This window comes from Herpailurus yagouaroundi, unplaced genomic scaffold (genome assembly GCF_014898765.1).
Source record: "Herpailurus yagouaroundi ecotype Mexico unplaced genomic scaffold, PumYag 207, whole genome shotgun sequence".
In the NCBI taxonomy this organism is placed as follows: Eukaryota; Metazoa; Chordata; class Mammalia; order Carnivora; family Felidae; genus Herpailurus; species Herpailurus yagouaroundi.
The window spans coordinates 567,420-582,837 of record NW_024412438.1 but is presented as its reverse complement, the minus strand read 5'-3'; the positions used below and the strand labels follow the sequence as shown (position 1 = coordinate 582,837).

Genomic DNA, 15,418 nt, shown 5'->3' with positions numbered 1-15,418 from the left:
GTGGTAGAATCTCAACAGAGGTTGTCAAACTAAGCACAGTATTTTAAGGATTAGTAATACTCATTAAACACAAGTCAATAAGCTAATAGAACTCTGTTTTCTGTCTTTAGGCAGCCTGGTGTACTGGGAATGGCATGCCACAGCCCAGCTATGTGAATTTGTTCTGATGCGCCATTGTTCCCCACCCCCAGAGGCAGGAGGGAGGGATCTCTATTTGTGTTATGGATTGAACTGTGCTTCCCCCAAAATTCACATGTTGAAGTCTTTAGAATGTGACCTTATTTGGAAACAGTGTCTTTACAGAGGTGATCAAGTTGAAATGAGATCATTTGGGTGGCGTTATGAGCTGAACTGTGTCCCTCCCAAACTCATATTTTGAAGCCTTAACCCTTAGTACCTCAGAATGCAAATGTATTTGGAGATGGGATCTTAAAATGGGCGAGTAAGTTAAAATGAGGCCATTAGGATGGGCTCCAATCCAATCACAGGAAATCCGGACACACGAAGAGATGTGTGCACACACGGAGGAAAGACCATAGGGAGGCACGGCAAGAAGGTGGCCATCTGCAAGCCAAGGAGAGAGGCCTCAGCAAAAAAGCCCAGCCCTGTCAACACTTTGATCCTGGACTTCTAGCCTCCAGAGTTGTGAGAAAATAAATTCCTGTCACTCAAACACCCAGTCCGTGGTCTTCTCTTATGGCAACACCAGAAAACCGATTACAGGGGAGCTCTGATCCAACATGACTGGTGTCCTTATAAGATGAGGGAATCTGAACGGAGATAGGCTCTGAGGGAAGAGAGTGTGAAGAGACACGAGGAGAAGGCAGCTGCCTGTCAGCCACGGAGAGGGGCCTCCACAGACCTCTTCCTCACAGGTTCAGAAACAACCAGCCTTACCGACCATGTGATTCTGGACTTCTAGTCTCCAGAACTGTGAGGCAATACACTCTGGTGGTTGAAACCACCCCGTTGCTGGAACTCGGTCACAGCAGCCCTAGCAGCAAATATCCCTTGTAAACTTTGGTTAGCCTTCTTCCCACTCTACGTGCAAAGCGAATCATAGAATACTGACTCCGGGCAGAGCTTCGTGACCTACGAAGACTTTGGAAAGCACTAATTAAATTCTTCTTGAACCACAGAGAAAAGCGCAAAGAGAGTCCTTCCTTTTTTTTGAGATAGGCCAGGGTAAAACTCTTCATGCCCTGTCTTTGCTCTAGGAGGTTTGCCATGACCACAGAAGGCTCAAGAAAATCCTTGCATTTTTACAATTATTTACGAGGCGTTTGAAGCGTGTTATGTTTTCCACGACTACTTAGGAGGATTCCAGGACCAGACAGCTCAGCCCTGCTACGTGCTCTGTGTGTGACTTTCCTATGTCTTTGCTTCCTCGTCTGTGAAGTGGGGGTGTACTGATGCTCTTTGGTGGCTGTGAGAATTGAGTGCGAGGCCACACAAGTGGCATATAGGAAACGGTTAAGACCTGTCAGTGGTTACGATTTTAGATAAAGAATCTAAGTCTCAGACAGGTTAAGAGGCCTTACGCTTGCAAGTAAGCAGAGTGACATTGGGTCCAGAGCCACTAGGGACACCTTCCACAAACCCTAGAACGCCTCCCTCGTAGACACACCAAGTCTACAGGAAGCTGAAGTCCCCTTGGAATGGCTCCTGTTCCCCACAGTGGATGCGGAAAAGAGAATGTCAGGGCATCAGTAATGCTCGGAGGGCCAGCAGCCAGGTCCTTCTGTCCCTGAACCCACCTGAGGCATGGACACAGGATCTGTCATTGAAAAGGGTCAGCGGTCTGTCTAGCTAGCTTCCACCCTCAGATGGTCACTTAATCGGCCCTCCCTTCCTTTTGATAGCAGAATAATGATGCTGTGCTTCCTGGAGAATGAGCAGTCAGAAGGTGGAGGCTTAGGGGCTAAACCTCCAGGAAGCATGGGGAGGGTACTTAAATGCTACGAGCTTCACCTTCCTCGTCTGTAAAGCGAGGACGGCGAGAACACTTAACTGGTAGGGTCATTGTGAGGACAAAACAGATGAGACCTCTGAAAGCGCTCTGCCAATAACAACGTACTGTGTGGTTTGCCATCATTCCCGAACGCCACAGTCCAGGTCTTGGTCAGAGAGCTAACCCCCCGGGACATCTGACTTGCTATGAGGTTCACGGTCCATGCCGTTAACAGGTGGCCCTTCGTTATACCCCGCTTTCCATTACTGGGCAGATGCTTCACGTCTTGTCATCACACCATGCTGCTGGAGAGCACAGGTCAGGTCTCATAGCCGTGCCCAATTTGCTGCACGGAGGGGGTCGACAAGTCTTATCGATGGTGCAGACCTGTCCCACCATGAGCAGACCGTGCACTGGGGAGTCAAAACCTGCCACCCTTGCGGGTTGGAGCCGAGACAGAAGGGGAAAGGAAGAATCACAACGGGGAGGCCCGCGCTCGGGGTCTGACTCCATCGTCTCCCACCGGTGTCCTCGGCTGGGACCTGAGCACAATGCCCTCCTGGCGATTACGAGCGGCAGGCACCCACCGAACGCACCCGAGGAAGCTTTTATCAACCGTAGAGAAAAATGTCAAGTGTCGTTCCCAGGGTGGAGGCGGGAACCATTGGTTCCGGTTGGGGACTGAGCCCCTATCGTCAACGTGCCACACCGGCCCCCACCAGGGCACTCACCTGGAGGGTCTGGCATGCACACGGACCACGGGGTGAAGGTCTGCGAGTGGTTGCTGATGGGGTTGCTCACGGTGCAGACGTAGACGTTGTGGACGTGCTGAGGGCCCAGGCTGAGGTGCAGGTGCGAGCTGTTGGCTGAGATCGGCGGGTCGGCGCCCGTCTCCTCCCTCCAGCCGTAAGCCACATGGTCCCCCTTCTCCACTTCGCAGGCCAGCGTCAAGCTGCAGTTTCCGCTCTCCTGGGTCCAGTTCAACACCTTTATTTCCGGAGTGGAGACCTGTTCTGTCAGGAGGGGGAGGAAAGAAGGCCTCACTCGAGTGAACACCCTGGGATTCTGACTGGACCTTTCCGTCAGAAGAAAATGCAACCTGATGGTGTTTTTCCTTCCCTGTGGGTCTGCAGTGCGATTTATTCTAGTGGGGACTTACCGGTTCCCCAAATCCCTCTCTCTCCACCACGCTCCCTTCCGGTGCGAGCTCGGGACAAAATAGAGAAAAGTAACCTGTCGTTTAGTCCCCTCCTCCCACTACTGTTAGGGACCTACCTCCTCTTGCTAATTCTCCTGATCTGATACTTGAGTATGACCTCCTAGATCTGAAAGAATGACTGGGTGGTGGGGTTTGTATCTAGAGTGTGTGTTGGGAAGGGGTGCTCACTCTAATGCCAGCAAATAGCCGAGGCCAGGGAGCAAGTTGTATTTATTTAGCGATTACTGTAGGACAGACACGATTTTGGCACTGCACGTTCATCATCGCCTTTAATCTTCTCAACAACTTTCTCCACAATCGTAGACTTAGTGGTAAGTATTCCCATCTTACAGGTGAAGACACTGAGTCCCGCAGGGATGGCAGGGGTCACATATTATGTGAGCTCAGAACCTAGGTCTGTCTGACTCGGAAATCCAGCTTCTTCCTTGGACTCGAGAAGCCTCTGGTGGTTGCATAGACCGCACTTTCCAAGGTAAGAATTTAGGTGACAAGACGTGACAAAGGCAATGAACCGTTCTGGAAAATGCATGATGGGTCATCCCTGGGGGGCACTACTGGTGTGGCCAAAACTCCCTGGTACCTGTCAAGGGGCTGAAGGGAGTCTGCATACACTGTGTGGAGGAGGGGGAAGGACCGTCCTGATGTCCTCCTGTAGGTATCTGGGGATTTCAAAGAAATGCTGGGTAGGTGAGGCTCTCTATCCCATCTCAGAGATAAGTCTCTCTACAAAGGAGCCTCTGGGCTGGAAAGACACAAACTCTGGGTGCATTCAAGAGGGGCTGGCAGTTAAAGAGGCTCAAAAAAAGCACTGGCCTTGGACTCAGATGGACCTAGGTTCTAGTTTAAGTTCTGCAACTAAGCGACTTTATAACCAGAGTCTCTGTTGCGATGCCAAAAAAAAAAAAAAAAAAAAAAAAAGAGCCCTTCTAGCAGGTGGATGTGGTCCTGTTCCTGGGCATGGGGCGTGGGAGTGGTGCATGGGCTGAGACTCAGCTCTCCTTTGCCCAGGCCCCTAGTGCAGGGGACCAGCCACGAGGACGTGTGTAAGCACATGACAGTCTTGTGGATTTCAATGTCTTCATCTATGGAAAAGAGGTCGGACTTGATCCGCGGCATTCAAACATTTTAAAAAATCGGGGGAAACACAAAACCCTTTTTCAAGCCAAGTCTTATTTGCAAATTGAGACTCTCAGGCTCCTAGGCCCTGTAGTCCGTGAGCAGCTAGGCTCCTCGTCTTTGGCAAACGGGGGTAGTAATTAGTGCTCTCAGCTACCACCAATGGGCCATTTGGACAAAAAAAGATTTGTGAATCTCTAAAACCTCTTCCTAAACCACAGTTTAAACACCCTGGACTTGCTGATCTTTAAAAGTCACTCCCAATCTTGGAACCCTCGCTAAATTCTTAGGCAAGGGACTATCGCTGCCCACCCACCCCCACCCCACCCCCGCCTGGTGGGGACTGGGGAAACCCTGTCATTACCAAAGAGCTTCAGCTGCAGGCAAAAATGGCGAACTGAAAAGTTCTCCTCCAGGGTCGTGAAGTACCAGCCCTCACTTTCCTTCTTGCTTTGCAGGATCTCCAGCTTCAGGTTTTCCGGATGGAATTTATAGCCATTTTCCAGAAAGCGTGGAGAGGCCCTTTCCGGCAGACTCAGAGACACTACTTTCGTCTGGACATTTTTTTGCGGTGATTCTGACTTTGTGACCAGGATGTGGATACTCTTGTTCATACTCTTACTTATGCCTTCAGATGCCAGAGGCAGCAGCAAATTTCTTCCCAACTGCTCGGTGACCTCTTGACAAGTCATCAAGCTCTCACCTGTGGGAGGAGGAAGAAGAAAGTCCCTTATTGTGGAAGTTTTTGAGAATCACATCCTTCTGATCAGGAATGACAGACTATAGGTGCTCCTTCTGCTTCCCGGCCTCTCCCTGGCATTGCCAGGTGCAGTCACGATAGTCCCGCTGTATTCTCAATGTTTCAAAAATCCCAATGGAAATCTTAATTTTTTTTTACATTAAATATCATTTATTGTCACATTGGTTTCCATACAACACCCAGTGCTCATCCCAACAGGTGCCCTCCTCAATGCCCATCGCCTACCTTCCCCTCTCAGTTTGTTCTCAGTATTCAAGGGTCGCTTATGGTTTGCCTCCTTCCCTCTCTGTAACTTTTTCCCCCTTCCTCTCCCCCATGGTCTTCTGTTAAGTTCCTCAGGATCCACATATGAGTGAAAACATACGGTATCTGTCTTTCTCTGCCCGACTTATTTCACTCAGCATAATACCCTCCAGTTCCATCCACGTTGCTACGAATGGCCAGATTTCATTCTTTCTCACTGCCAAGTAGTATCCCATTGTATATATAAATCACATCTTCTTTTTTTTTTTTATAATGGAGGTGTGCAGACTAACTGGGACACTGGATTTCTTTGATCTAGGAAAGAATTCTCCCAACTCAGATTTATAGTGAAGGCACAGAGAAGCGAAGATGTGGAAAAGTTAAATGACATCCCGAAAGTCACGTAATTAGTAACTGGACTAGAATCCAGGTCTGCTAATTCCTTGACCAGACTTCTCACCACCACTGGGTACATAATATGAAGGGTGGAGAGCAACCAAAGCTGATTCTGAGCTTGTGAGCCCAGGACACCAAGGCTACAGAAGGTCGTTTTTCAGATGACAAAGAAAGAGAAAAGTCTGAGGGGTGTGGAGCCAGGCAGGTAGTAAGCCCAGGGCTCAAACTGTGGAATTCTTGGTCTCCAAAAAAACTGTTAAATAGTTCCCAATATCAAGGGTGAGAAATTATTTTACTTCTCTTTTTCAAAAGAGCTGAGCCAACAACAACAACCAAAAAAAGAAAGAAAAAGAAAGAAGAAAAAAGGAAAGAAAGAAAGAAAGAAAGAAAGAAAGAAAGAAAGAAAGAAAAAGAGAGAGAGAAAAAGAAAAAGAAACCCAAAACCAAACCTTTCAAATCACTGTAAGGGATCCTACTGCTGACTATTTAACACCTCCTCTCCTCTTCTCAAACTGATGACCTCAGCTGATGACTCTGGTTCTCATTTCACTGAAAAAGCAGTCGAAACAAGAGGAGAATTTCCATTTGTAGCCACCACCAGGAAACCTACCTACTTAGATGGGTAGTCTGTGCTCCCCTTAGGTCTAGCCTCGTCCTTCATGGAGCACTCGCCCATTTCAAGAATTTGCTCTTGCAATTGCCCTCATCCCTTGCATCATCAGCTCCGGTATTGGCATAGAATGTTGTGGGTTATTTCCATCAATACACAATAAACCCACTTGTAACTTCCCTCATTTACAAACCCCTCCCCTGACCCCAGGTTCATCCCTAGCCGCTGCCTCATATCTCTCTTTTCCTTTATTGCAAAGCCCTTTAATGTGTGTTGATATTTTCTGTTTCCATTTCCTGACCCATTTTCCTGTGCCCGCTCCTGGCAGGTGCTGTTCCTTACTACTCACTGGAAGGTCACTCGTCGAGGTCATTGTATGCACCGTGGTGCCGAGTCCATTCTCCATTCTCATCTTGCTTTCTCAGGAGCACTTCACATGGTTCCCCACTCCCTCTTTGAAACAGTCTTCATTCAGTCCCCTGGAGCATCACGCTCCCCTGGTTTTCTTCCTCTTTCATTGGCTGCCCCTTGTCAGTTTCCTTGACTGGAACCTGCTGCTCTTAACCTCTAAATATTGGAGCATGCCAGGACTCAGTACTCAGACCTCCTCTCTCCCAGCCACGTTCACCCAGCTGCATGGGTTGCATACTTCTGGAATGCTTGCAGACATAGATCTCCCTCCCAAACTGCCTACACAGATCAGCACTTGGAGGTCTGAAGGGCATTGCAAACTCAGCAGATGAACTCTTGGTTCTATAGCCCCTTCTACCAACGGCATTACAACTCTCCTGAATTCTCAGACCGAAGCCTTTGGAATCATCCTTGACTCCTTTCCTTCTCTCATACTCTGCATTCAGTCTATCAGCAAATCCTGTTGGCTCTACCATCAGAAAAGATCTGCAATCCTAGCACTTAGAACCTCCCTCATTTCTACCACCATCATCATAGCCTGGCATGGCCATTGGCTTCCAACTCATCCCCCGGCATCCCTACAGCGGGCAGAGTCATCTTTTAAGCCTATGTCAGCTTTTGTCTCTCTCTTGCTTTTAAACTTCCAGGGCTTTCTAGCACCCATGCAAAAAATATCCGAAGGCTTTATTATGGCTTCAAAGATGGCGAGTAACCCCACCCCTGACCCCTCTCCTGCCCTCTCTCTCCACTCACTGCACTCCGGTCGCACCGGCTTGCACACCTCACCAAGATCATTCCCATCTCCAAGCTTTGGCTTTTGCTGTTCTCTGGAAATCTCTTCCCTTCCATATCTAGGTAGCTCGGTCCTCCACTTCATTTTAGGTTTCTGCTCAAAAAAATTATTTCCTCTGAGAAACTGGCTCTGACCATTTTATATATAAAATAGCACTCCTACCCACTGCACACTTAACCACTGTCTGGTGATACATTGCATATTTGCTCATCTTATTTCTGTGTCCCTGGCTAGGATGCAAGTCTTCAAGAGGAAGAATTTCATTCTGTTCAATTGTTTTGTCTCAAACACCGACAGCAGTAGTTGGTACATGGTAAGCTTTTCGCAAATATCTGTTGGATCTACGACTGCAAAACATGACATTACCTGACTAAAATCTCTTTTATTGAGCTGTGCCCAATATATAACTGAACTTAACCATAAGTTAACTCTCATAAAAGAAGGAGCCCATGACTCAGAGAGCATAGATTGTTCTAGTTGATAAGGAAACCAGAAAAGTAACACAAAACCACCTGGTTAAGTAACGCAGGCACTTAGAAAGGACACAACTGACTTGTGACTACAATTGGCTGTTGGAGAATTGGACAGACCAAATCCTCTCCACACCAAAAATGCCCTGAAATCCCAGCACTGGCCCGTAAAGGGCCCAGGTGGCGTTGGGCTAGAGATTCCGAGGTGGGGGGAAGCACGAGGCAGTCCACATGGGCTGAAACAAGGGCGACATTGGGGGAGACTCATAACAATGAAGGAAAAGGAGTTTATAGGACGAGACGGGGGGGGAGCCCCTCACCAAAGGAATCAAAGAAAGCAAGTAGGAAGGGAAAGAGGACAAGAAGAGAAGGAGCAGATTCGAGAAGGGCAGGCTGAGTGATGTGTGCACGCTCACTCACGGGGAGTGGCATTGAAACTTGGTCAGGAAGAGACCCTCACAGCCTGCAACCCACACGAAGAATGATGACCTACCAACTGACTCCGTGTCAGTGGCTGGGGCGGGAGGGGGGACTAGAAACCAGCACCACCTAAACACAAGTGGAAAAAAATAGGGGGACTTTAAAGTGGTTCACAAAACCCTTCAAGTGGAGTCCCTGCTCCTGAAACTTCCTACCGTCTGATGAGTGTTTTCCAGTGGGTCTGTGATTCAGTCAGCCCCTGTTTACTAAAGCGTCTGGAGGAAACACCAACTCACTTTCTTCAAGGGTAATTCTACTTAGAAAGTAGAGTGATTCACGTGGACCCATGGATATTTTCCTGAAATCAGCAGCATTTAGCCAACCCTTCACGAGATGGGATTCTACCTAATGACAGCCACCCCCCGCCCTCCATTTTTCTGCCGCCATGACGCTTTCACATCTCCCTATAGCGTTTCTTTCGAGTGGAGGAGGGGGCGGCTCTTAACAGCTCTCACTTCTTACGGCAGATCTAGGCCCAGGGAGAAAAGATAACTTGTCCAAGCCTGCTTTGTAAGATGCAGTCCCATGAACCATCCTCTTTTCCCTTGTTCCTTGATGTTGCCGAGTCTTTCTGTCTCAGAGTATTTGCATTTACCCCAGCCTGAACGCCTGTTGCCCCCCTGTATTTCCCTGGCTGCCTCCTTCTGTCTTTCAGGTCTCTGCCTCTGACCCCTGGCTTAGTCTAGGCCTCCCTGCCAGTGCCTCCCGTGCCTTTGTTTTTTTGTTTTGTTTTTTTTTTTTTAATTTTTTTTAACGTTTATTTATTTTTGAGACAGAGAGAGACAGAGCATGAACGGGGGAGGGGCAGAGAGAGAGGGAGACACAGAATCGGAAACAGGCTCCAGGCTCTGAGCTGTCAGGACAGAGCCCGACACGGGGCTCGAACTCAGGGCCCGTGAGATCATGACCTGAGCCGAAGTCGGACGCTTCACTGACCAAGCCACCCAGGCGCCCCATCCCGTGCCTTTGTATCACACCTGCGTCTCACCCATCACGCTTTTAACCCTGATCTGTGCCTGTCATCATGACTTAAGAATAAGCTTCCAGGAGTAGTCACTGGGTCTGTTTTGTCCACTTGGAGTCCTAACGCCCAGCTGGAACATAGCAGAAACTCAGTTGCTCAAGAGAACAAAACACTGAATGAGATGAATAAGTAAATGAACAGAGAGGCTAAGTTCTCCTCTCTCCCAAATCAGGACGTTTTACCTTGACGCCACCTCTCAGGAGTATAGGATGGGGGCAAACGGTGGGGACCTTTGTCCCCGCTTGCCAGGTGAAGACACGGAAAAGCCGTGGCTGTAGACCCTGGGCTTTAGCTCAAGAGACCACTTGCCATTTCCCCTTGAACACTCAGAACCCTTCACCTCTGCATTGGTGCCTTCATCTGGAGTACTCTCTTCAAGTCCTATAAAAACCCAACCTACCAGATGTATGTATTTGGGAAGACGCACGAGGCAGAAGGGGGATTTGTCTCCACTGTATACCCTTTTGGACTGAGGAAGTTTTATAGACGTATGCATGACACCCTTCCAATAAACACACTAGCTCACACAAAACATTAAACGAAAACTTACTCGATGAAAGCAGTTCCTATCCACTTTCCAAACTCCAGACCAAATACTTCCAGACGCCCTCTACTTCCTTCTATGATCTTATCACCTTCTCTCATCTTTTGAATACTCCCCGTACTTCCATACAATTAAAAGCAACTTACATGCTCCAATTATAGGTAACATATTCTAATACTCACCATGGGACCTGTAATGTAACAATAACACGTATCTCATAGGGTTGGTGTGAGAATTCAATGAATGATACACATAAAGCACTTAGAACCCACAGTGCCTTGTGTAAAGCAAGCAGGTTGTGCTTACTATTATTATCCATTCAACAAACATTTGTGGAAGGGCTCTCCTTGACCAGACGGCATGTCAGGTGCTGGGCAGAGGCTGCGATTGATGTTTCCTCCACGCTTCGCACAACGCCTGCCCCATCGTGTGTCTTAATAGATGGTTGCTGAACGGGATTGTCCAAAGTCAGTCTATGGATAAAACCAAATAGCCCCGGCGTTCCCCTTTCCAGTCTGGTGCCAGAGACGTGAAGGTGATGGCTTTATTAAAGCTTTTGAGAAATAGAAGGTGCTGAGGCCTCCGTCTCGGGATGGAACAGGCAGGCGAACAAAGTTGGGCCAAGTCTGGAACCCACACTCTTGCCCTTCATGTGTGAGAAGGAGGTGGGGTGGACCCCCACGGAGGAATACAAAATTCCCTTGGGGCAATTCATCAGTTGCCATAGACGCGTCCCTCTGGTGGGGGATGCTGGTAATAGGGAGGCTGTGCATGTGTGGGAGTAGGGGGAAATCTTGGTACCTTCTGCTCATTTGTGCTGTGAACCCCAAACTGCTCTAAAAATAAAGTCTACTTTAAAAAAATACCATTGAGGGAATGGAAAATTCACTTTATTAGGGGAAGGGACACGTGGACTTTTTGATTTTTACGATTCTGACTCGGAATTGGGAGGCACGCCGAGTAGAGACGGGAGGGAGACTGGGTCCTGATTTTACAAGAATCACGCTTCTTGGTTGAATAACTGTCATGGTTGACCTGTCCCACTTGCAAAGCATTTCCGTCTGTATTTAACTGGGGTTTCACAAAAGCGGGTGTATTTAAAAATAAAAACACTAAAAATTGTGCGTGTGTTTCAGAGAAGGCAGCTGCTGCCTATTGGGTAGACACGCCCCACGGGGCTGGGCTGCTTCTCCGTAACCAGGGAGCCCCAAGCCTCCAATGGAGCACCTGGTGGACACCATGGGGACACTGTGGGCCAGGGTGGCTGGCAGACAAGCAAGCCCAGAGATTTAAAACTACCATCCCACTGTTCAACCCCATCCCTCCTGATGGTCACTCAGAAATAGCCCCAGATGCTAGAGTCACACATGGGACGCACCTGGAAGGGCTTCAAGTGGATCAGTTTGGCTTTCTGAGCCCTGAGCCCTGAGCCCTCAGAGAGCAGGAGCCATGGGTCTGCCTGATTCTGAGGGACCGGGGGTCAAGGAAGGGCCTCTTTATCTGGAAATCTAACAAAAGAGAGACCCCATGTGCAGCCTCCCCGACATCCCTCGCGTATCTCTGGGCTTTTCCTGGAAAAGTCCTTAATGGATTTGCGGTCTTGAAAACCCCAAGGGCAAAATACCGGAGCCTCAGGATTTCCCCCCACCTTCCCTAAAGCTGCTTCCACGCCGAGCTGCCTCCCCAAGTCTGATCGAACTCAAGACGCTTAAACACTCCTCAGGGAGCCCAAAGTCCCTTCTCGCGGGGCCTTTTTAGTCTCGAATCCCTTTTCTCGTAGCCCTGAGACTACTAACAGAACACTGGCGCGCCTTCGGAGGAACACGAAAGCCAGAAAGGCAGGAGCAGAGCCCGGGCGCAAAGGCTCTCTGGTGCGTCTGGCGCCGTGGCTGGAGATGCCCTGACCCTTGAGAGTTCCCAATTCGCATTTCCCACTTCCTGTAACCAGCCCTGGACACCAAAAATCCTGGCCTCTCCCCTGCTTGCTGCCGTGGAAGGTTCCCTTCCAGGAAAGTAGCCACTGGTACGACCACACTGTGGCCACTGCCTGTTCTCAGCTGATGCCTGGGGTTTTCACTTCTAACTTCTTTTCGCACGGCGGCGGCCCCTCGTTGTTGTTGGACCATGTTTCTGGCTTGTCTGCTCGCGTGTGTGAGGATCCCCTCCGAGGGCAGGGATGTAGGAGTCTCCTCCCAGAGCTCAGCCCGTCCATCTCAGCCCCACAGCCTGGGTCTTCGCCAGATGCAAAACCAACCGCTCAACCAGAACCTTGACCACGCAACTTCTCGCCCTGAGAGGCTGGTCTGGAACGTGGCCAGTGCCTTTGGCTTAGGGCTCCTGGTCTCCCAGCATTGGTAAGACTGAGCCTTAAAATCCAGGCTCCAGGGACTCATGATATTCCTTCCTCTTTGAAAGAGTCAGGAGAAACTCAGAACCAGTCCCCGAGGAGGAGGCAGCCAAGCCACAGCCCCCAGCACCTGCTGACTTCTCTCTCTCTCTCTCTCTCTCCTTGGGCTGGCTGAGTCCTGGCAGGTAATGGTGGGACTCAGACCCTCAAACAGATGAGCACTTACCTGTTCCACAGCTCGGCTCAAAAGCCAGGGAGAGAAACAGCAGGAAGTTCAAGGAGAGGAGCCCCTTGAGATCCATCAGCCAGTGAAGAAAGAGAAGGGAGCCCGGTGAGGAGCCCAGCAGCTGCTCGAAGATGCCACGGCAGAGCGAGGTCAGTGTCAGACAGAGCTGACACTCCCGACTAGTTATGCATCAGGAACCAGATGGCTTCCTGTGTCGCTGGGACTTTTTCTGCCTGAGTCTCGAGGATTGCTCATCTCCTTTCGGGCTTTAAATCACTTGGCTGTTCCCAAGAAGTCCGAGTCAAGTGCACAGACTGCTGAAGCCGGGAAAGCGGCTCAGCAAGCCCAGCCTTGAGCAGAAACGGCCCCCCTCCCCTCTTTAGCTCCCTCTGCGAGTTCTGCCCCGCTAAGTCCTCTTAGAGCACAAAGAGGAGGCAGGGCTCTGGCAGACCACCCCGAAATCTGGTCACTCAGTTCAAGGCTGAACTTGGATGACTGAGCTTTAAAAGGTTCTTGCGTCTCACATCTGATTTGTTCCATAACTTCAGAGAACACCTCCACATGCCGTGGGGTCCTGCTGACAAAGCCACAGAGACTTGGGCGGGGGGGTGGGGGTGGGGAAGGGCGTATCAACTGGCAGAAACCCAATTTCCCGGCTGCGTGCGTTGTGGTAGAACCCAGTGAGCCCTGGGTTGTGTGTGGGGGGAGGGGAGCCTTCATCTCAGGGCTTGTGTCTAACTTTCTGTGGAAGAGAAGGGGCTAGAATTGGCAGAAGAAACACATACGCTTTTCCAAGAGTTAAGCCATAGGGAATGAAACGATGGAAAAATGATTTTACTGGTGTGTGGGAAGAGACTTTGCAAGGCCAGCCCCTTGCGTTTTGAAATCCATTTTAACAGGCCACAGGCACTCTCCAATGGGCTTCCCTAAGGGAATCAGGGCAGCAAGGGCTGGCGATCTAGGTGAACTTGCCCTTTATTCTCGCTGCTTTTCCCCCCTCCTTCACCGGACACCGTCCTCCCCACAATACTACCCAGCGGCATGCTGGAGTCAGCACGGACCAACTCCTGAGAGCCGGTGGTTAAATTTTCAGGCACCTTGCGAGCTGGGTGGTTGATCAGCATTGCCGTTATTAACAAGGTGAATGATGTGAAATTACGATTAAATGCATTGTATTAAAACTAAGGGAATAAAAACCCCAAACGCATTACTTCCTAAATAGTTCACAACATTTGACTATTATCTGTGCCCTCGAGGATGCTTCCACCTACTGTATCTTTACGGTCGAACTAAAATCCCAGATCACATGGGCTGCTGTGGTGCTCTCGCAGCCCTGCATTTGATGACACCACGTTGGTAGCTTGAAATCAGCCAGCGTGGGAGTATATGTACCATGGAAACTGGCAAACGGTAGAATCAGAGCTTTGGCTCAATGTTTTGTTGATTTTCTAGATGTAAGAAAGTGATAGAGAAAAAGAGCAATGATTCAGTTTGAACTTAAAAGCATGTCGTGACGGCAGCTTTGATGTCGTATTCAATAACTGTCGTCTCATTCAGCAAAGTCACAAGGGTCACTGATGAGCAAACGGGTTTGCAATGTATGTCTTTAACGTTGCACCTGTCTTCACCTTAAAAAAAAAAAACAAAAAACCCTGACTGTCAGCAAGAAGACAACAGAGCAAAGTATTTAAAGAGTTGAGAGGAAAAAGAATGCCAGTCTGGACATCTGAATCCTGAGAAATTAGTCCTTCAAAAGCGAAGGAGAAACCAAGGCTTCCTTGGACAAACAAAAGTTGAGGGAATTTGTTGCCAGTGGTTCTGCCTCGCAAGAAATGGTCACAGAAGTTCTTTAGGGAGAAAGAAATGCTATAGGTCAGAAACACAGAGGGGCGCCTGGGTGGCTCAGTTGGTTAAGCGTCCAACTTCGGCTCAGGTCATGATCTCTCAGTCCGTGAGTTCCAGCCCCGCCGTAGGGCTCTGCTTGGGATTCTGTGCCTCATTCTCTCTCTGCCCCTCCCCCACTTGTGCTCTGCCTCTCTCCGTCTCTCAAAAATAAATAAACGTTAATTAAAAAAAAAAAAACAGATCTACATAAGGAGAGGAAGAACATCAGAGAAGGAGTAAGTGAAGGTAAAATGAAAACTTATTTTTCCTACTCATAACTGACCTAACAGATAACACTCTGTTCAAAATAATAATAATAATAACAATAATAATAAAAAAATAATAAAATAAAATTAAAATAATAAAAATAATAATAATAGCAGCAATGTATTCAATTATGGGTGCTTACGTATATCCCTTATGTGTATATATGCTTATGAATGCTTATATATAAGTGAAATGAATGACAAGGATACAAGGGCCAGGAGAGAGGAATTAGGATTATTTTGTTATATAAGGTACTCACACTACCCAGAAAGCAGTGTAGTGCTATTTGGAAGTGCGTTTGGATGAGTTGTAAGCGTATATTGCAGAATCCAGGGCAACCAGTAAAAAAAATCAATAAAAAATAAAAGGTATAACGTACCCACTAAGAAAGGAGAGAAAATGAAGTGCTTAATGAAACTACAAAAGACAGAGGAAGAGTGGAAGGCAATAATAGTAACAAAGAACAAGGGAACCAAACAGAAAACAGTAACAAATATGATTAAATATTATTCTAACTATATCAAGAATCACTTTGAGTGTCAATGGTCTAAACGAGCCAATGAAAAGACAGAGATTGTCAGAGTGGCTCAAAAAAACGAGACCTGATTGGCTCCTGGTGGGCGGCAGGGGCCATTCGGGAGGTGGAGCAGGGCAAGAGGCAGCAGGATTGGCTGGTG

At 48.6% G+C, this 15,418-nt stretch overlaps 1 protein-coding gene across 3 annotated transcripts in view; it reads right to left on the bottom strand.

The window, feature by feature from the left end:
- SLAMF1 (signaling lymphocytic activation molecule family member 1) overlaps positions 1-13,151 on the bottom strand; it is a 36,454-nt gene extending 23,303 nt beyond the window's left edge. Inside the window, exons 1-3 of one of the 3 annotated variants that reach the window (XM_040452443.1) lie at positions 12,591-13,151; positions 4,651-4,989; positions 2,683-2,964 (exon numbers count right to left, since the gene is read on the bottom strand). In XM_040452443.1, coding sequence (XP_040308377.1) covers positions 2,683-2,964; positions 4,651-4,989; positions 12,591-12,666 — 697 coding nt within the window. In that variant the 5' untranslated portion in view covers positions 12,667-13,151. The remainder of the gene's footprint in view (positions 1-2,682; positions 2,965-4,650; positions 4,990-12,590) is intronic. The other 2 variants (XM_040452440.1, XM_040452441.1) reach the window with 2 other exon arrangements.
- Between the last annotated feature and the right edge of the window lie 2,267 nt (positions 13,152-15,418).